At 37.5% G+C, this 23281-nt stretch overlaps 1 protein-coding gene across 1 annotated transcript in view; it reads left to right on the plus strand.

The window, feature by feature from the left end:
• Positions 1-23281, plus strand: part of Cngb3 (cyclic nucleotide gated channel subunit beta 3) — a 170418-nt gene that overhangs the window by 75803 nt on the left and 71334 nt on the right. Inside the window, exons 5-10 of the mRNA XM_052717246.1 lie at positions 621-770; positions 2021-2229; positions 9726-9776; positions 11632-11718; positions 17119-17183; positions 17883-18005. Coding sequence (XP_052573206.1) covers positions 621-770; positions 2021-2229; positions 9726-9776; positions 11632-11718; positions 17119-17183; positions 17883-18005 — 685 coding nt within the window. The remainder of the gene's footprint in view (positions 1-620; positions 771-2020; positions 2230-9725; positions 9777-11631; positions 11719-17118; positions 17184-17882; positions 18006-23281) is intronic.

Raw genomic sequence — 23281 nt, forward strand, 5'->3', positions numbered from 1 at the left:
AAATAATATATACTATGATTGATACTTGTCCAGTATTTAAAGAGAGAAAGAAGAAAAACGAGTTCTTAAGAACAGATGAACATCTTCAAATCTAATTATAATGAATGAGATAGACTTGAGGGAAGCTGTGTTTTCAAAGCATACTATACATTATACAGTAGTCAATGTTTGAGGAAATAAGATTGGAATAAATCATAGTTTGATAAACACATATTGAAAACAGTATTTTGAGCATTGTTTACCCATAACTCAAAGGATATGTATGAAGGATGTGATGTAACTTCAAAGTAAACCCTGAGGGATGGTAGACATTTGATCTGTGGTGCCTTGTGAATTTTAAACTGCTATTTTCCAATTTCAGTGTTTTGATTCATTTTATTCAGTATTTTTCATATATATCACTATTTTATTTCATTTTTGCATATATTTAGAGAGTACAACATGATGCTTTATAATGCATATAGAAAAATAAATGTCAGTTTAAACATGAGAGATTTGCTTTGCTTGCCTACACAAACAGGGCAAGATTTTCAACTATTCTAATTTCATCAAAGCTAAATGCTTTGCTCAAGATAACTTATATTAACCTATTAAAATATTTCCTCTTTTTTCCTATAAAGTGAAGTCTACAGACATATCACCAACACAAGACAAAAATCCTAAGCTTAAAGAACATCACCAAGGCAAGAGGTCATGCAAACTCCAGAGGGTACCTGCAAAAGAGTACTTTAAAAGAATGAGACTTCCAAGAAGCATAGATTCATACACAGGTACCAGCAATGGGAATCCCACTGGGAGGGTCGCCGGTCACCAGAACCCCTCTTACCTAGAGATTCAGAGAAAGCTTCAGTTTTTTCACACTGTTATCTATCTTTAAAGTGCAATTCAAACTATATGATCTGAAAAGGCTTGTTTTCCTTTCTCTGTTGAAGACAAGAGATAAAATATTCCTGCCTGTTTTAAAACTCAGGCTAGGGCTTTTCCTAACCAAAATAACCTTTGAAAAGAAAGCCTCAAGGAATTTGGAAATATGCATACACACACACACACACACACACACACACACACACACACACACAGAGGTATGTGTGTATATACATCATATATATGTACATATATAATATACATTCTGTCTTTTTCCATGGCTTCACTAAATTAATTACTCTAATCAAACAGAGTCTCTCCTGCATCCTCCCAGAGGCACATGATAGTAACATGTGAAGGGACACTGGTTGGCTCAATGGATTGGCTCTTTCTTCTCTTCTCCCGTTGAGAGCCAACTCTCTTCTGGCAGGGTGAAGCCCTTTCTCTTACTTGCCATTGGCAGGTCTTAATTACCGACTACCAAAAAATCCTTTGCTTCAGGAAGACCTTAGCAATGACACATCTAAAATTTCCAGGATTCTGCTTTCCTGAATCCAAACAGTGAAGTTACCCCCCTGGAATAGACTCAGTCTAGTCAAAAGACAAAAAAGACACTGTCCACTTTGGGGAAAAGTGATACTATCATTTTGCTTCCTTTTGTACAGCATAGTGCCATCTACTCAAGACAGACAGTATTGAATATTTAACAGAAGTTCTTACTGCAAACTGCTTATCTCCAAAGTATCAGTGTAGGGGAGATGTCTCAGTCTATAAAGTGCCTACCATGCAAGCATGAGAATCTGAATTTGGATCATTAGCATCCCTGTAAAAGCTGGTCTTGGTAGTGCATGTATAATCAGAGCAACTGCGGATGGATCCCCAAAGCTTCCTAGCTAGCCACTCTAGCCAATAGATGAACTGCAAGACCATACCCCAAAAATAGGATGAGAAATGGCAGAGGAAGACACCCATTGTCGGCTTCTATTCTCTACACACCAGTGCACACACATTTTGTGCATTCGCATGCACATGTGCACACACAAACCACACCATATATACACATAAAGATAGTGTCTCAGTTTGGTCAAACTGAGAAAGAAACTTCTTGGAATGCTTGTGTGATACTGTTGGGGTGACTTCAGCTCTATTTTGCTAGATCGAATCTATCTCCTGTGGCTCCTGCTTGTCACCATTGCCTACCACTGGAACTGTTGGCTGCTACCAGTGCGCCTTGCCTTTCCATACCAAACACCAGAGAACAGGCATTACTGGATTATTACTGACATTATATGTGATATCATCTACCTTGGTGATATGCTATTGATCCAGCCAAGACTCCAGTTTGTAAGAGGAGGAGAAATTATTGTAAGTGGAGTTTGGGGGAAGAAATTGACAAATGAGCAATGTCTAATTGGACTAAAAAAATTAAATTTACAAGATTATTTTATTTAACGTTTGTCTCTCTGTGAATAAAGCTTTGTCAATGTCTGAATATTCTAATTCATCTTTCTTTTCATCTCTCCCTGATACTCTGTCTTCCACTTGATTCATTTTATTGGTAAAGCATTCTACTGGGTTTCTTTGTGACTAAATGAACTTTACATTTCTCTTTATTGAATTCTTCTTTCATATCCTGTATTTATTTCTTATTTGTTTAACTGTTTCTTTGTATTAATTTTTAATCAATTAATTATAAGTTTATTTTTTTACCCAATTATTTAGTTATACTTTTTATGATTCCTTTTTAATTTTTGTATGAAATTTTTTCTCAAATCTTCTTCTATGGAGTTATTTTTACAGGACTCATTTTGATAAATATGTATGTATGTATATATATATATATATATATATATATATATATATATATATATATATATATATATATATACTTCTAGACTATGACATGTGAGGCTGGGTTGTTTTATTTGTTGGGTTTTTACCAGCTGTTTTCTTCCAGTTGAGGGGTTTCAATGTTCAAGTGAGGCTAGGTTGTGATAGATTTGAAGTATTGTTCATCTCCAGTGGACTAAGAATGTAGTCCAGTATCTAAATTAGACCCATCTGCTTAAGGTACCTGGTACAGTGCCTATAAAACTGTGAGTATAAAATATTCACTGCAGCTAGCACAAATGCAAATATCCTTATGGCTGGCTTAAAAAATAATGTGTTTGTATTCATTAACTATTGGGGGGTAGAGGAAAAAGCATAGAGTAGCATTGCTAAGATGAGGTTAGACTTGGGGGGAAATGTGATAAGAACAGAGCTTAGTATTACAGTAATTGAGGAAAAACAAAAGGAAAGTAGACGGAAGTGGGGAGCTGGGGTACTGTTAGGATCCACAGAGTTTAAATATTAGTAAAGCTATGAAAGGCTCAAGTTAATAAGTAAAAGGAGGAGGGCATGTGAACAGAACAAGCAGAGACGAGGTAAGAATGGGAAGGAAAACATACGTGATATTTACAGGAAGGATAGGCGACAGTACACAGTAGGTGAATGCAGTCACACCCTCACCCTTTCAATAACTGTAACTTCGCTGTACTGACTATATGGGTGGCTGCTAAGCATATGTATATTCAAATTTTACAATTAAATAATATGAAAACTCAAAATTCCCAGCCATACTTTATCCATATTTCTAGTGCTCAACAGCATGTAGCTACTGTACTGCACTGCAGTTTCCACCAATTGCAAATTATGCTGGTGCAAAGCCATGTAAGACACTGAGAGGTTTTGGGGTGTCCTTCGGGAGTCCAGCCAAAGGGGAAAACCATGTGCTTTGCCATTCACAAATCATAAGACCATGGTTGTCTTATTTTGTAATGAATATCTTCTAATCTGTTTCTTCTCTTTCTTGACTTTCCAAATTCATTATATCCCATTTCTCATGATCAAAGCAGTGGCCTCCCTCAAAAGCCAGAATTCTTACCTTTGAGATAGTATATTCTTCTAGATTTTATTTCCAGTTTTAGAATTTCATAGTCAATCCCAATGATGAAAAAAATAAAGCAGAAAAAAAATGTATTTTCATAAACATACACTCAAGTGTTAAGCATCTGCTTTACAGACACTTCCAAGCTAGACAGCAGAAAGTGTATCCCCTGGATGTCCACTGTGACTCCCTTATCACAAGTCCCTATAAGGACTGCACCAAACGTGCCCTCCAAGATCAGAATAGGAAGGGCCAATTGCCAAAATGTATACCAACTCAGAGTCATATATGTTATTGAATAAGAGAGTAGGGTTTTGAATCCTGAATATTTTCTTTTTAGTTCAGGAACTCTTAAGTTTTCAAAAATATGAAAGGAATAATTTTATCAATTTTTATTTTTAAAATTTTAGTTTCTGGGACATGTGTCCTATATTTAACTTTTTTCATTAAACATATTCTAAAGGCAATAATAGTCAAACCAGTGGCAAATATCTACTACTCATAATATTCCCAGTACAGACTTCAGAGTGTGAGTTTACTCATACCCCAGTCCTGGAGCTCACTGGCAGCTTGATGAATGATAATGATGATGTACAAATGAGAAGTAAACAACACCAAAAAAAAAAAATAAGAAAAGAAAGAAAAAGGAAAAAAAACAACACTAATTTCAGCCTCCATTAGATGCACAAAATCAATGTTTGACAAACGGAAAATGACAAAATCACTAAAGGGAGACTTCTAGTTTCAATTTTCTAAGAGATCTTTGCACACAATAGAGTGTTAAAACCCTGAAAAATAATCAATAAAAACACACTCAATGGACTCTATTCAAAATGCATTACCACAAGCTACAAACACAGAGCAGAAACTAATTGCTTTGTTTGCTCCAAAGAAGTTTAATGGTCCCTTTAATTTAGAGTAGGTAGTTTTAGCCTTTGGAAGTTGATTACATTTGCTACAAAGTCTATGTACACTGAGTTCCAACCTGAAGATCACACTACATTCACCTATACGTGCTCTAAGGTATTCCACAGAAGTGTTTATTCATTTTCTGAACAAACATTTAAATGCCTACATATGCTAGGTAGACACACCTACCTACCTTCTGTATATACATTGTATTAGCTACATGCTTCACCAGGGCTGTAAGATAGCAATATTAATTCTACAAGTTTTTTTAGGATCGAGGTGCAAACAGCCACAGTGAAAGAAACCAGGAAGGTCTGCACATGTTTTATATTCATTCACAAAGTCTTCTGAAAATGGTGCTACATAGAGATCCAAACACCAATAAAAAAATGCCTTGTTATAAAAATTCCCTTATATGTAGCAGAAATCAAGTTAGTAGTGGATATTGTTTTATTTATACATTATATATTTTTTATTGTGTGTGCCTATGACATGGGTGCCTTAGTGCTTGTGTGAAGGTGAAAAGACAACTTGCAGTAGTTGGGTCTATCCTTCCACCAAGTGGAATCCAGGCTCAAATTCAGGTTGTTGCGTTTAGTGGATGGGCCGTTCACTGTTGAGCAAGCTCACAGGCCCAACACTGGGTGCTGGATATGACACCCAGCTACAGCCTTTGATTGATAAACCCAATAGTCACAAAGGATCTGTGGAAATGTTTAGTGTCCATTAATGACCATATCATTTAGGTCTTCTGTTATAAGAAACTGCTTTGAGCCCTCAAATCTCACAATTGTTGTTTATAAAAGTGAATTGAAAGGAATTACTGATTTCCTTGTACTCTAACTATTTTGATGCTCTTTCTTTTATTTAATTTTGATAAATAAAACATAGGATAACTATAATACACTAGAAACAAGCAGACCAGGCTCAAATTTCACTACTAAAATTTGCTAATAGTATTACTTGAAGAAACTAGATTAAGTCTTCCATTGAACACTTTCTCCTACTTGTAAAGTGGAAACGGTTCCTGTTTTATAAATCTATGATAAAGACTAAATACGATGATATATACACATACCCCAAGATATGGCTGGTAGAAGTATATTGTTAGGTGAATTCAATGAATAAAAATCCACACATTTAGCATGTCCTCGTCCCTTTAACTGTCTTTCTTACCTGACAGCAAGTTCCTAAAAGGTGGGAACAGTGTTCTATCCATTTTCCTATCTAAACTTGGAATTCAAAGATATTCAAGGCATGTTTGTAAGGGGGGTGTGTGATAAAGCTGGCTCAAGGATTTTCTCTCTTTGAGTAATTCTTTAATTGCAGCCTCACATAATGCTCTTTTTAAGTGCTTCTCTCTGTTCTGTTTTAAACTGCAGAATTGTTAATCAGAGGAGGTAAATAAGGAGTAAACATACTAACATCTGAGGAGAGCATTCTCTAAGACTATCTGCTAGGATAAGATTTAGGTGTAATTAGCATACCCTTCCTAAAGTAAGCCTCCCCTGAAGAAATGCTGTCTGCATAATAAGCAGGCTTTAAAGAGAGAAGGAATTAAAATGGGTGACATTTTAAAAGTAAGTACCTAATTGTCACTAGTAAACAGACTGATCCTCTTAAGGCTAATGGTGCCAAATTTATTTAGTGCTCAAAAGAACAGGGATTTTAAAATTGCTAAATGCCACTTTCCTTTAATCAAGCGTTTTTAGTTGTGTTTACATTTATTCAATCACAGAATCATAGACTCTGAAAGGAAAGGGGGAAATGTGATGGGGGAAATCTTCCTGGTTGGTGGGGGAATGCAATCTTTTAACATAGCAGCTTGGCACTTGAGTTGTGTCTGTCTGTCTGTATCAGAGAAGCTATAACGTAGCTGTCTGATTTTACTCAATCTTTCCTGGTACAAAATTTATAAGACTACCAATGAAACCTGTCTATGCCTATTTATCCGTGGCTCTATAGTCCTTTTTTTCCCACAATACAAATCATTAAATGAGCATACCTTACATATATTTTAATATATTTCTGTAAAATTTACCATGTGTACGTGGGTAAAAAGTATAACCATAATAGGGGGAGAGGGACTAGGAACTGAATTGACTGGCAAATTGGGATGAGTTAATGTGGCACGTGTGTGATGACTATGTGTGTGTGTTTGGATGCATGTGTCTAGCTGTGTGTGTCTGCATGTGTGTGTATATGTGTGCACATACGTGTGTCTATATGTGTGTATCTCTGTCTGTGCATATCTGAACAAGTATATGGAGGCCAGAGGTTAATGTCAAGTGTCTCCTTCAATTGTTTTCCACCTCTATTTTCTGAGACAGTCTGCTCCTAAAAAGGAAGATCATAGATGGGCTACAGTGGCTAGCCACTGAGCTTCAGGGATTTGCCTGTCTCTACCTATAGCCACACACAGCACTGACTCTACAGATACATGCTACTGTGACCACCAAGCTCAGGTTTTCATCTTATGTGGCAAGCATTTACCAAATGGACCATCTACCCAGCCCCAACTAACTGATCTTAAATATCACTTAGAGAAGATTAAAAATAGTAATAAATATTAAACAGCATGAATGATAATTGTTAGAAGCTGCTACTTCTGTGTGCCCAAGTTCTAATATTGCAGTTAATTAATAGTTTATCAGAAACGACTTCCTGCACATAACTGAAACATACATATGCCAGAATTGCTAGGATGCTAGAATTGATTCTTTTAGGTCTCAATGTTAATATTAAGAGCCTTTCTACTCCGGTGGTACACGGCACACATTTATCAAGCACCTACTGAGGTTAGAACTTTCAGGAACTGAGGAAACCCTGTGTTGGTGGTCCTGGATTTTATAAGAAAGCAGACTGAACAAGCTATGAGGAGCAAGCCAGGAGCAGCACCCCTCCATGGCCTCTGCATCAGCTCCTGCCTCCAGGTTCCTACCCTGTTTGAGTTCTTGTCCTGACTTCCTTCAGTAATGGATTATGATGTGGAAGTGTAAACCAAATAAACCCTTTCCTCCCCCATTCCACCCCACCCCCCAAAAAAACAAAAAAAAGTGTGTCTAACTATTTACATAGCTTAAACATGAAGGAGAAACAAACAGAAGAAATACGGTGAATTTCCATGTTGTATTAACATAGGTCATCCTTTCCTGATGGATAGTTGGTACTATCTGTACCCTTCCACCTTTGAAATACCAGGAAACATGATCTGAGCTCCAGGGACATCCCCAGCAAAGGCATTCAAGTGAAAAACGGACAGATTTGAGGAACTGAGGGATAGAGAAGGATAAGGAACTTCAAAACACTGCTGAGACAGGGAGAGCAGAGCCTGGTGAACTATAAAACGAAATTTTGTTTTTTTTTTTCTGAAAATCATGTAGAGTTATAGAATTTGACATAAATAGGGATTAAGTTCTCTGATTTAGGGAGACCTTTGTCTACCATTGTGTAATGAATAAAGGGGAGCACCACTTAAGTCGGGGAGACCACTGCCTAGACTGAAGAGTGGAGACGGAGAGTAGCCTTGGCTGACTAACCAGCATGGATGGGTATGCTCAGAGGATATGCAGTACCAGGAGCTCACAGTCAGGCTTGAGGAGACTGGAGAATAATGTTGAGTTCAACTCTACTGACTGCAGCTCCTGAATGTGATGTTAGGGAAGCACATGGAGATTCGATGTGTCATCTTTGAAACTTCAAACATGGATGAGATTTTTCAAGAAGTAAATAGAATGAGAGGAAAACATAACAAAATTGTGAGATACGCTGCATGTTAAATGGCTAGCTGATGAGTCCAAGAAAGACACCAAAATGCTGACTGTAAGCAACTCATGCAGATAAACTGATTGGCACTTCTTCCTTGAAAGATAAAGTCTTAAAAACAAAAATTGTTCCAGAAAACTCCAAACACTACAAAATCTTTATCCCTCTCTCCATTCCTCTGTCTCTTCATACACAAAATACTTACTGAGTTCTGAGAATGTTCCAGGTACTGCTTTACCCAACTGTCAAAGTCAGTCCTGTCCACAAGAAGATTACAATTTAAACAGGTAGTCTGGTTTAAAATAAAATATCCAAGGAAATGGTGAGATTGCTCAATGAGTAAAAGGCATTTGCTGCACAGCCTGGTGATCTGAGCATGACTCTCAAACCCAGGTAAAGATGGAAGGGCAGAACTAAGATGTCCTATGATCCACACATACACACACACACACACACACACACACACACACACACACACACACACACACACCATACAAATATGTACACAATGGTAAATAAAAAATTTTTAAAGACTCAAGAAATGTATCATTTCAAAATATCCTGAGTTACATAGCATAATGTTAAGTGTGAGCAGGCTCCTGTGTGGCTTTCCCACTGCAGTTTTGTTGCTATGAAAGAAGTAGGAAGACAAATTATGACCAGATTCCTGCAGGTTTGGGGGTAGATATGAGAAGAGTGTGTAGAACAAAGCAATATGGCTGACTCTCCTGCTACTCCTGTGTTAAAGTGGAAGACAATACAAAAAGGAAACAAAACAGATTCTGTATTTGGTGTGTGTGTGTGTGTGTGTGTGTGTGTGTGTGTGTGTGTGTGTGTGTGTGTGTGCTTGCGCACGCGCGCGCGCGCACGCTCTTGATTTGTCTTGGTTTGGTTTTGTCTTACTGCTTTTTTATTTGTTTGTTTGGATTTTCATGTTTTGTTTCTTTTTTCTTGTTTCTGGGGAGAGAAAGACCATGAAGTTAGGTGTGTGGGGAGGTGGGGAGAACCTGGGAAGAATTGGGGGGAAGGAAAGAATATGATCAAAATATACTATATAAAAATGTTTAGCTAAAAAATAGGTGAAATTAACAAAAAGGAAACCAGCACCATGAGTAGTTGTGTATTTTAAAAAGCAAAAGATTGGTGCATAATTCTAGGCTAAGATTGAAGAGAAATAGTAGAGAGAAATAACTGGAACTATTATAAAGACTAATAAATACAATCTGCTGAACCTAATCAAAATATAAACGTATTACAGGTAGATTCAAATGAGCTGAAGAGACACTACCGGAGCTCTACAAGATTTCAGGTAGGTGACTCCCAAACAGGCCCAGAACTGTCCTGCTTAACCAGAACCATTTTCACTTTAAGTCTCCTTTCTACAAACATTCACCATCTTCTGTAACAGACTTCACACAGACCCGATTTGGTTTTATTAGACAGCAGTAAGTGCTCCTGAAATTTGATCCCCAATACTTTATGCTACATACATTCCCCTGTATCTGAAAATGGGGACTTAAATATGTACAGACCAAAGTAAGTAGTTGCCCATATTTAAATTCCAAGCTAAACTGCAGTTGGAGAAAGTGGGGTGTACCTTTTATAGTCCACAGAATTCTAGTTTGCAGTTCATGTGGTGTGGTGGTATAAAGTCTTCAAAATTATTTCTATTCCTACTTGTTCTTCATATGAGCAGTTATTTAGATGACACAGCATCTCCTTCTCTTAGATAAAAACATGATCTTATGTCTTACAGTCATCTCTTAATCTGTCTTCTAATTGAAAAGCTGGCAGACATGGGGTTACCCAAGGCTCCCTAAGCCATTTCATGACTCCAGCCTCCCCTCCAAGGACAGGAACTTAGTTCTTCAAAGTCTGCTGGTAAATGTGCTACCAGCACAAGCACTCAATGTTGTTAAACTCTCTCTCTCTCTCTCTCTCTCTCTCTCTCTCTCTCTCTCTCTCTCTCTCTCTCTCTCTCTCATACACACACACATACATACACACACAAGATTTTTTTTAATATTTTTTAAAAAGAAAGTAGACAAAATTATGTTGATTACTAAAGAATGCCTTATGATTACCAAGCTATAAGCAGATCTGAATAATGTAAATGCATGAAAAGTTTTTAAATGAATATTTTAGCTATAATATCACAGTACTTTCCAATACTTTCTCTCATTTGAGTTGCTGATTTATTGTAAACAGAGCTGATTTCTATCTCTCTTTTATGCTGTATAGTCTTTGATAGAAACTTTCATCCCATGTAGTTGGCAGCAAAACAACCCAAAGAAGACAGTGGTAGAAATCACTGAGGAACCTAGATGAACCAGAATGACATAATCCACTCTGAGCATTAGAGGAATGGATGGACCACAGAGCAGTGTCATCGCAATGAATTTACAAGAGTTTCAAACAAAGTCAAACTAGATTTGATTTGTATTCCACAACCTCATGTCTCAAAGACTATGAAAATGCATTTTAACCTTAGCGTCTGTGTCATCACTGAACTATGTGAGACGACAAAAATCTGAGCAAAGGTGATATCTAAAGAGAACTCAGATAAAGGAAGGTGAAAATGAAGTGTCCTGGCATAGACTACTAGTATCCTTGTTTTCGTGATATGGACGTCATTAAATGGCATCATGTACATTAAAGTGAAAGCAATTTTGGATTAAATAGTAAATAATTCATTACAGCTTGACAACTACATACTATTCTTGTTTGAATGTGGAATATCTCTCATAAACTCACACTTGGTCCCTGGATGTTGACTCAGTTTGGAAAGGTGGTAAAGCCTTTAAAAGGTGAAGCCTTGCTGGAGGAATTGGCACACTGGAGGCCAATTTAAAGATGATAGCTCTCTAGACTTCTACTTCCTGTTCACTCTCTGCTTCCTGAGTTAGATTACATTGTGACCAGCCACCTTCCTGCTCCTGTCCCCATGCCTTCCCTGCCTAGGCCATGTCCTATTTACTGTGATGAACTGTAACCCTCTAGATCCATAAGCTAAAATGAATTATTTCATCCTTAGGTTGTTTAGCAGGACATTTTATCACAGCAACAGAAAAGTAGCTTGTACACATATTAGCATGCATGGGAACAAATCCAAGTACAGGAAAGTGTGCAAAGTCTACATAATTGTGAATATATCCTTTCAACAGATGGATGTCATATCTCTATTGCCATTTGAAGTTCTCTACATCTTCTTTGGATTTAATCCAATATTTAGAACAAACCGGATACTAAAGGTAATCTATATTCAGCTGCCTTCTCCTTCTCCTAATGGAAATCTTGGAGCAAGTTAAGATATGCTAAAATTAACCATGCTCTTAACTTTTTCTGAATGCTCTTCTATTTCTTTGTCTTCATCAGTATTATAATTGTTTTAATAAATAATAAAAAATTCCATTGCTTCTACTGATAGAAATGACTCCCAATTGCTTCTAATCTGTCTTACAACAGGTATTCTTTCTTTTAAACATCCCAGCCACAGTTTCCCCTCCCTCCTCTCCTCCTAATCCCATTCCCTACTCCCCCTCTATTCCCACCCCCAATCCACTCTTCCTCCATTTCTTTGCAACAGGTATTTTTATAACCCAAAATAGGAGTGCTTTTGTACTTCTAAAAATGACTAGAATTACAAATAAGTGTTTTATTATTTTAATTTTTCCCTGCATCCTGTTTTTATAGAGAGTTCCTGAGTGTTTGAAATAACAGGCTATAAAATGCAAGAGATAGATGGGGTCACCTCTAAGCTTTTGTTCACCTAAGATTCTATAATAACAGAAACAATGCAAACATAGTTTTACATCCTTGGTTACAACTAGAGTGCTCATCAGGATGTGGTGGCTCTCTATAATCCGAGCCTGTGGGAGGCTGAGGATTTCCATGAGTTGGCAGCCAGTCCGGACTACAGAATAATTTTCAGGCTAGCCTGAGCTACAGCATTAGATTCTGTCTCAAACAAACAAACAAAAAAAATCACAAAGCAGTTAAATTTTCTGAGGCCCTGAGATACACCTATATTACAGTTTACCTAGCTTTAGGAAAACCAAGTAAAATTTTCTGTGTATTTCTTATGGAAATAAGTTCAATATAAATTGCTAAGGAAAAGGGGGAAAGCCACACAGAGAACAGTTTACAGAACACAACTAATTTATGTAAAATAGAAAGAAAAAATGTTATGTTTTATAAATTTACATAAATTCCTAAACAATACAAATATTTTTCATAAACTAATTAAAGCAGCTGCCTAAGATGAGAAGGAAAATCAGGATGAATAGAGGCAAGAAGAACTTTTTTTGTTTGTTGGTTTTGGGTTTTTTGTTGTTGTTTTTTGTTTTTTGTTTTTTCAAGACAGGGTTTCTCTGTGTAGTTTTGGTGCCTGTCCTGGATCTCGCTTTGTAGACCAAGCTGGCCTCGAACTCACAGAGACCTGCCTGTCTCTGCCTCCCGAGTGCTGGGATTAAAAGCATGAGGCACTACCACCCAGCCTAAGAACAGAACTTTTAAGGGATATATTTAATGTTGATTTTTAAATACTTACATGTATAGTCAATTCAAAAATATTCTAAAATTTGTTTCATAAACTCCACTTTGTTGAGTAACTTATACAAATTAGAGAAAACCTTTAAGTTTTTATATAAACCTTTAAGAAAACCTTCTTAAAAGGAACACAAAAGATTTTATGAATTTAATAAATTAATTTAATTGCTCCCTTTTTGCATCCTGGGAAAACAAGTTGATTATTTTTCCAGCATAACCTAGCCACAGTGATGGATCCGACAAGAGCACTGCAAAGTACACACTTTGCTTCTATTATCTATTTTATTCCTCCCAACAACTTTATGTTACCAGTGAGGTAGATGAGAATCAGCATAGTGGGAAAGCCTGCTCATCCACACTGATAACATAGGCAATAGTCATCTTATTCCAGATTATCTGCTATAATATTGGTAGATAGAGATCAGGCCCAAAAAGCTTTCTTTCTATGCCTATGATTTTTCTAAGTTTACAGAGTATCACCCCATATCCCTACATACCCAAGAAAACTCTAGAGGTTGCTGGTGTGACTTTGGAATGTGACTGTAAACTGAGGCAGAGCACAATGTTCCAAGAAGTCTAGCATCAGAGCACCATCCCGTCAAACTTAGAATCTCACAGGAAAGTTCAAGAGGCATGTGTTCAAAAATAATCAATTTGCAAAAAGACTCTTTCAAAAAGATTCTTATGGATTTTGGAGTTCAAATGGCTTTTTAATGAAGCTTATAAAATGGTCACCTCTGAATCCATGATAGGGAGCCCGCTACAGCCAGCATTTTAATATAGGATATTATATAAATCAATACTGATTTTTTGTCTAGCTGCATAGTCCTATCTTTCAGTTATATAGGTGTTGTTTTAATGGACAATTTTCTGGGGTAAATATTATCATGTACCTGTCTCCAGGTTATAATTAAAAAACATGCTATGAACACAAATTTTCTCTACTATAAATACATTAGTTTTCAAACATTGTCCTTTGAGCAAACTTCTAGTAAATGCCCAATAAAAAAGTTACCAAAAATTGAAATTATCACAACTGAGCTTTTGAGGGATATTTTCAGGAATTCTAGAGGAAAAAAATCATTTGTGTATATTTCTAGCTTAAGAGCTATTACTACTATATATATTATTTTTTCATCCAAAGACACAGCAGTAACATATAAATTGGGGAATATTTTGGAACAATTGTCTCTGAGGACTCTTGTCTATAAGATCTTCCCCTTCTGAGCCCATTCAGCGAATCAATGCATACCTTCATACACTCCTTTCAGGGCTACTTTTTTTTTTTTTTGAGTAAAACCAAAACTTATTCTAAGCCATAGTCATCCTAGGGTCCCCCCTGCCATATAGCCTCCCTCGTTCTGTGGGTTGCAGTCTGATTGTTCTTTGCTTTATATATAGTATCCACTTATGAGTGATTACAGACCATGTTTGTCCTTCTAAGTCTGGGTTACCTCACTCAGGATGATATTTTCTAGTTCCATCCATTTGCCTGCAAATTTCATGCTGTCATTGTTTTTCTCTGCTGAGTAGTACTCCATTGTGTATATGTACCACATTTTCTTAATCCATTCTTCAGTTGACAGGCATCTGGGTTGTTTCCAGGTTCTGACTATTACAAATAGTGCTGCTATGAACATATTGAGCATGTTTCTTTGTGGTATGATTGAGAATTCTTTGGATATATGCCCAAGAGTGGTATGGCTGGGTCTTGAGGTAGATCGATTCCCAATTTTCTGAGAAACCGCCATACTGATTTCCACAGTGGTTGTACAAGTTTGCATTCCCACCAACAGTGGAGGAGTGTTCCCTTTGCTTCACATCCTCTCCAACATTGACTGTCATTAGTGTTTTTGATCATTGCCATTCTGACAGGTGTAAGGTGGTATCTCAGAGTCATTTTGATTTGCATTTCTCTGATGATTAAGGATGTTGAGCATTTCTTTAAATGTCTTTCAGCCATTTGTGATTCTTCTTTTGAGAATTCTCTGTTTAGCTCTTTAGCCCATTTTTAATTGGATTGTTCAGTATTTTGATGTGTAGTTTCTTGAGTTCTTTATATACTTTGGAGATCAGTCCTCTGTCAGATGTGGGGTTGGTAAAGGTCTTTTCCCATTCTGTAAGCTGTCTTTTGGTCTTATTGACTGTGTCTTTTGCCCTACAAAAGCTTCTCAGTTTGAAGAGGTCCCATTTATTAATTGTTGTGCTCAGTGTTTGTGCTGCTGGTGTTATATTTAGGAAGTGATCTCCTGTGCCAATGCATTCAAGTATACTTCCTACTTTCTCTTTTATTAAGTTTAGTGTAACTGGATTTATGTTGAGGTCTTTGATCCACTTGGACTTAAGTTTTGTGCATGGTGACAGATATGGATCTATTTGTAATCTAGACATCCAGTTATGCAAGCACCATTTGTTGAAGATACTTTCTTTTTTCCATTGTATAGTTTTGACTTCTTTGTCAAATATCAGGTGTTCATATGTGCATGGATTAATGTCAGGGTCTTCAATTCGATTCCATTGGTCTGTATGTCGGTTTTTATACCAGTATCAAGCTGTTTTCATTACTATAGCTTTATAGTAGAGCTTTAGGTCAGGGATGGTGATGCCTCCAGAGGTTGCTTTATTATACAGGATTCTTTTAGCTATCCTGGGTCTTTTGTTTTTCCATATGAAGTTGAGTGTTTTTCTTTCCAAGTCTGTGAAGAATTGTGTTGGTATTTTGATGGAGATTGCATTGAATCTGTAGATTGCTTTTGGTAAGATTGCCATTTTTACTATGTTAATCCTACCTATCCATGAGCATGGGAGATCCTTCCATTTTCTGATATTTTCATCAATTTCTTTCTTTAGAGATTTAAAGTTCTTATCAAAAAGGACCTTCACTTGTTTAGTGTTATCCCATGGTATTTTATATTATTTGTGGCTATTGTAAAGGGTGATGTTTCTCTGACTTCTTTCTCAGCCCTTTTATCATTTGTGTATAGGAGGGCTACTGATTTTTTTTTTAGTTGATCTTGTATCCTGCCACTTTACTAAAGGAGTTTATCAGCTGTAGGAGTTCCCTGGTAGAATTTTTGGGGTCAGTTATGTATACTATCATACTATCTGCAAATAGTGAAAGTTTGACTTCTTCTTTACAAATTTGTATCCCTTTGATCTCCTTTTGTTGTCTTATCTGCCTCCCGAGTGCTGGGATTAAAGGTGTGCACCACCACCACCCTGCTGCTACTTCTTATTATGTCCTTTTGAAGGTAAGGAACCAAGGTACAAAGGATATATTTTCAGAGTCACGTAACAATAAATACATATCAGCAATAGGGCTGGCATTTAGCTCTGGGATTCATGGTGAGTCCATGGTTTTATTCCATGTTCTATTTCCTAAAGAAATGAAGAAGGGAGGAAATGATGAGAAAAGAGTATCCAAAGGAAGTGAGAGCCGAGACAAAAGTAGAAATAAAAGAAAACATACAGCAGTTGTCATTCTGGGCCTGATTTACCTCATTCAGTTTAATTTTTTCTAGTTCCATCCATTTACCTGAAAATGTCATGATTTCATTTTTCCTAACAGCTGAGTAAATATCCCTGTGTGTAAATGTGCCACATTTAAGAAAGAAGCTTAAGGGAACACCAACTCTATTTGGTTAGATCACATGAAGTCACTGAACCTTCAGATAACAGATAACTAATGCTTCATGGACTTTGTACTTTGAAAAATATATACAATTTGCCACCTCTTCCTTAAAAATAAAGTTACCGTTAGCAACAATATATTTTTCTTCTTTCATTTATGTTTTGGGAGTGTGATTTTAATCATTGCAAAATAGAACTTTATTATATGCATTACAAAGAAACCCATTGTTGGTTTTCAACAAGCATCACAAGTAAGACTGTAACCAAGGGATAGAAATATAATAAAGCAATAAGCTCTGTAAGTTTGGCAAAGTGTTAAAATGCACTGTCAAGAGAAAATACCACTAAATATTACATGTTTTTAAAGACATGAATAAAATTATTTCCAATGAATAAAATATGTTATATAGATTTATCTAAATAAACATGCAGTTAAATTACTTTTGAATTTCTTCTGCTTATTTCTTTTACAGTACACTTCATTCTTTGAGTTTAATAATCGCCTGGAGTCTATAATGGATAAAGCATATATCTACAGGTGAGTATCATTGGTAAATTTGGAGGAAGTAGAGAAAGTGATGGCAAAACATTTTAGACAGCATTTAGAAGACAATGACCACACTGTTCAAAAATGTAGGATATTTTCTATATTGCTATATAAAATAAGTGCATGATCCAAAGCAAATTGGGTTATTTCAAGTCAGATTAAAGTAAGGAAGCCATAGTAGGAAAAAGGACCTATTGTGTTTCCATTTAAACAATAAGAGACAAGAACACTCCTGCATGTCAGCTCTCCATCTCTCATGACAATTCATGCCTAGTCTAAATTTCACTCATTTGTCATTCTGAACTTCATGAGCACAGAGACCTTCAGTTACAGTTCATCACAGCATGAAGTCCTGTGAGCCTTTCCAATATCCAGGTAAATCAGTGTGGCATATTTTATGGGATTCAAAATGAAGAAGTGACCCTTGAGGCATGTCTTTCACAGACTTGACTCACACCATCTGTGCAAAGAAATGAAGACTTTTTTTACACTCTGTCAAGCCCATTCAAGACTCTGCAGTCGGACAACATGTGATGTCACCTTCTCTTTCTACTGCCCAAATGAAAGTTGACACTTGGCAAATCTAAAGCAAGATGGCTCTTAGGAGACATAGAGCAAACGAAAATGTTGGAATCAGCTGCTTTTCCAAAACAATGTCAGCTCTTACTTTCCATTTATTCTCTCTGACAGAGTCATCCGGACAACTGGCTACTTGCTGTTCCTGCTGCACATTAATGCCTGTGTTTATTACTGGGCCTCAGACTATGAAGGAATTGGCACAACTAAATGGGTCTATAATGGTGAAGGAAACAAGTGAGTCCTAGTTTTGAAGACTTTTACTTGTTCTTCTCAATGTTAGGTTTGGGTATATGAACTTTCATAAGCCAGAATTTGCCTGAGTTTTTATAAGCATATATTAGTTGCACATAATAATGGATTTATATATGGCATCTTTTCATGAGGGTATGCAATGCATTTTAGCCATATCCACACTTCTTAATACCCTTGCTTATCCTCTTCCCACTCCCATTGATCCCGTCCTCTTCCCAACTACTTCCTCTTCTACTTTCAGGTTATGTGTGATCGTGTGTGTGTGTGTGTGTGTGTGTGTGTGTGTGTGTGTGTGTGTATGTATGTATGTATGCATGTATGGATGTATGTATATCTATCCTAGGTTGGTCTGCAAAATCTGATTCTCACTTTGAACCATAATAAAAAAAAGTTTGGAAGCCTCTGCTTTAGGTAACGTAGCAATAAGGGTAACTTAATAACTACAATGATGGTTGTTAGTAATGATTAATGTTAATTATTTAGGGAGCAGGTGCAATAGCTAATTAGTTGATAACTGAAAGGTTTTATGGGTTTATGAGTCAGCTTTATCCACTAACTAGACTAAATAGAGAATAACAAGACTCATAAATAAAACTTGACACTTAAGCAGCAAGTGTCCCATGAATGAAACAGGTCACTTGAAATTTTTAATGCAAAAGAATCAGGGTTCAGTCATGACAACTGGGTTATTTAATATCAAAATTTCCCTTTCAGTCAGTACAAGGGCCTGGGATAAAGTAGACTACACTAACTTTATGCTCCAGTGAAATGACACTGGACACATTAGACGACAATGTATTCACTAGAACAAAAGTAAGTTAAAGAATTCCTTTGAGGGGCAACACGTAGCAACCTTGGGATGGAAAGCAAAGAGACTGAAAATATCTCACAAAATTATATACTACCCAAAGCAAGGCAGCTATGAGCACAGTATTACATTTTTTTACTTTTAACCTGAACCAATTTTCTGAATATTTTTAATATTACAATATAATTCCATCACTTCCCTTTTCCCTTTCCTCCCTCCAGACCATCGCTTATATTCCTCCTTGCTCTCTTTCAAATCATGGCCTCTTTTTTCATTAATTGTTAGAAGTGGATTTTTTTTACAATCTTATATTCAAAGGCCCAGTGATTATGAAACAGAGAGAGAGAGAGAGAGAGAGAGAGAGACAGACAGACAGACAGACAGACAGGCAGGCAGATAGAGAGAATAAACATGGCCCTAGAAAGCTTAAAATCAATCCTATAAATTTATAAACAAAATGGATTTAGGGTGAGAACTGATTCGTGTATTTACTTTGATTTGACTAACTTTATGGAAAATTAAAATAGCAACTATAGGAATTCAACCAAGCACGGGCTGGGAATTCTAACCCTGACCTACCTCGGACTCCAGCAGTGCCTCTACCCGATGCCATGAGGCTGGGGTAGGAGGACCTCAGCCTATGGTGCCTGGCAGTCGAGAACTATAGTGATCTCTTTGTGATGAGGAAACAAGGCCCATCCCAGCATCATGGTGAACTGAGTGGAACAAGGAGACCCATACACAGGACTAGGTCTGTCCTCCGTGGGCTCCGAGGAGAAAACACGAGCCAACCTGGCAAATTACAGCACCAGTCAGAAGGGCACTATTAGAACGAGCAGAAATGGTGAGGGGGCTGGCCGCTTGACCAGCTGCAACACACAGGAAAGGGAGCCCTTTACTTCATCTGGGCAGCACAGCAGAGCTGACCCTTTTGATGAGAGCACAGGTGAGCCACTCGTGAGAACGTGAGGGAGGGAGACAGGGCACCACCCTCATCTGCCATATGGCAGCATGGGCTGGGGAGAGATGCCCTTTCCCCGCCCTTGCCCATCAATGATTAAGGCAGATGGGAGAGCTGTCCCTGTCCCCAACAAGCTTCAACACTCAGGAGAGCAAGCCCCGGTCCTTGACTGGGCAGAGCAATAATGCCAGCTCTGTTGGTGCAGGTATGGGTGAACCAGCCCTGAAGTGGTGAGCATGGAAGAGCTGTCCCCATTACTCATCTGTTTTGTGGCGGCATGGGCAGGGGAGAGTTGCCCGCCTCCCACCATGAACGCCTGAGGCAGGTAGGAGAATTGGCCCAAAAGGTTCATAAGAGCAGGAAAGCTGCCCTGCCCCCCCACCAACTGTAAAACTTGGGAGATCAGGCCCTGCACCTCACCTGTGTAACACAATAGAGCCAACCCTGTTTGACAGAGGTGTGGGTGACCCAGTGCCAAAGTCATAAGCATGGGAGAGCAGTCCCCACTACTCATCTGTCACACACTGGTGTGGGTGGGGGAGAGATGCCCCCCATTGCTTTTTGCCCCTTACCATCTGCAATAGACAAGAAGGCTGGCCCTCCCCCTTTACCAGATGCAGTTTCAGGAAAGTGGCCATGCCCCTCACCTAGATAGCACCTTGCCAGGGCAACACAATAGAGTTGGCCCTGATGGTGTAGGTGTGGGAGAACCAAATCTAAGATGTAAAAGGAGAACTTTCTCTGCCCTTGCACATCGCTGCAACGTGTGAACTAGCCAGGGCAATGCTGAAGAGCTCACCTGTTGGTGAGAACAGGACAGAACTGGTGGGTGGACCAACCCTGGCCGAGAACCAGGGTAATGACTTGGACGCCCAAACATCCACCCTATCTGTAATTTACTGGAGCACCTTAAGGAACCTGTTACACAGACCCAAACCTGCAGGATCTCCACAACACTGGACAAGCAGCAGAATATCCAAGAAGAGTCCCACTGAGGGCCCAGCATAGATAGTGTAATAGAAACCAGAAGCCTCGAACCAGACTAATGACTCTTTGCTGTGAACACTTGCAAGGAAAGGTACATGGACAAAGGAGCTTACTCCGTGAGTCACTGTGTCACACTGAAGCTTCTATGACAAGATTTTTAATTCCCCCTTTCTTTTTTTCTTCCTTCTTTCTCTTAAATATTGCTTTATTTGGGGGGCGGATGCAGAGGCAGAGGGCAGATGTGAAGGGATGAGGAAATGAATGGGATTGAGATACATGCTGTAAAAGACACATACAAATAAAAGGAAAGAAAAAAGCATGTAAATATGCTCTCAATAAATGACTAAGTTCACAATAATCAGAAACTTCATAGAACCAATGTATTTATCCATAGACATATGGATGTTTTTAAGAGGTGCAGTATATACATGCAATAGATGCTACTCAGATATTTGAGCAAATAATGTGGGCAAAATAACTCTCAAAATAGTGGGAAATAGCTACACAAAGCATACATACTTTGTGATGATATTTATATGAAATTCCAGAATAAAGAAATGATCCTGTTTACATTAATACCAAATAGAAATTAAAAAAAAAAAACCTAAGCAGTCCAAGACACATACACTGAAAACTACAGAATGAGAATGAAAGCAGGTGAAGCAGAAACAAATCAATAGAATGACATCTGGGTTCACAGATTGGATGAGTGATTATTGTTCAAATGTGACCCACTCAGGCAAACCCTATCAAAATCCAAGTGGTAGCTTATTTATGCCCTTCACAAAAGTCAAGTAACTGGATTTAGTACACAAATGTGAGACTCCAAACTATGAAACTATTAGAAGAAAACAGAGTGGGTAGCTCCGTGATCTTCTTTGGGCCATGTTCAAAATGGCCCCTCAAACACAAGCACAGCAATGGTGGACACACAGGTTTCCTTCGCACTCAAAATGGTCTGCACTAAAAACAAAACAATCAACAAAATACAAACACAACCTTCCAAACTGGAGGAAATATTTACAAACCATATACGTGATAATGGGTTGAAGTCCCAAATATGAGAAATTCCTACAATTTAATACCAAAAGCTTTCATTAAATAAGAATTTAAATGGCATTTCTTGAATGAAGGCATATAGAGAGATGGTTAGTAAATACATATCAAAACTACAGTGTGGTATCATATTGCCCCACCTAGAATGGCAGTAATCAAAAAGGGAAAAGTGGCAGAAAAATAAGAATGTCCATGTACTGTCAAGGGATTGCAAATTAGTATAGAAAACAGAATGCAGGCATTTCAAAAATGAAAAATATTGACTTTTTAATCATTGACATTCTAATGAGTAAGACAATACCTCAGTACACGTTTAATTTACACTTTCCTAGTGATAGATGACTTGGAGGTTTTTATACTTTTTGGTTACTTGAACATCTTTTCAGAAATATTTGTTTAGATTATTTGTCCAATTTTTAATCAGATTGTTTCTTGAGTTCCTTATATATTCACAGAGGCATAATTCCTATTTTCACAATTTCTTTAAGTTCAATCATCCTCTTATTGTTTTAACTTGGAGCTGTGTGTTGTCATGCATTAAATATTTATAGAGAGTCTGTGTATTAAATCCACCAGATGGAATCTCCTTGAAAAGATTTATCTGCCTGGAGTGTAGATATTAGAGATGGACACCCTTGACTAATTAAGCTAATCCTAGAAAATCAATATGATGCCATCTAATTAAATTACAAATCTTACCTTTGGTTGGGCATGTCTGGGTGTGCAAGACATGTCTGAGTAAAGAATCCAAAAATAAACCACAAAGCATCAGGGCAGAAAATTTCCAATTAAAGTAGCATACTATTTAATATTTTAAAAGTTCAAGGCCAACCCTTGAGACTTGGAAAATCAATGCCAACGTTTCATTTTTAACTGTCATTTTTAACATCTATAAATAAGAAGGTGAAAGTAGATATTACTGTGTTTGTTCCTATTAACAAAAATGATGTATAATAGAATTGAGCATATAGGAAAAATATCTAGTCCCTTCCCACTCTTGGGGTATATTAAGTTTAATATGTGTCCTCAGTTTAAAGAAACCCACAGGTTGAAAACCTGTGACCAAAATAAATTAGGTGATAGATGTAAGATGAATTGCTATGGTCTTATTATTTAAAAAAAAAAAAACTGGAGCCAGATATTGGAGTGAAAGCTGAAAGATCAGAGAAACAGAACAAGCCATGGCCAACCTCACCTCACCAACTCCTCAGCCAATCCTGTTTCCATGAATCCTCAGACTGAAAACCTCTGAGTCCTCACCCCTGAGGGTCTCAGTTGAACTGCTACTAAAAGCCTCTAGTCCCTGTTTTCTCACACCTTATATACCTTTCTGTGTCCTGCTATAGTATTTCCTGGGATTAAAGGCGTGTGTCCTTCCCAAGCAAAGACTTAAGATCTCAAGTGCTGAGATTAAAGGTGTGTGCCACCACACTGGCTCTGTTCCCA

This window comes from Peromyscus californicus, unplaced genomic scaffold (genome assembly GCF_007827085.1).
Source record: "Peromyscus californicus insignis strain IS unplaced genomic scaffold, ASM782708v3 Scaffold_5__1_contigs__length_169319896, whole genome shotgun sequence".
Classification (NCBI taxonomy): domain Eukaryota; kingdom Metazoa; phylum Chordata; class Mammalia; order Rodentia; family Cricetidae; genus Peromyscus; species Peromyscus californicus.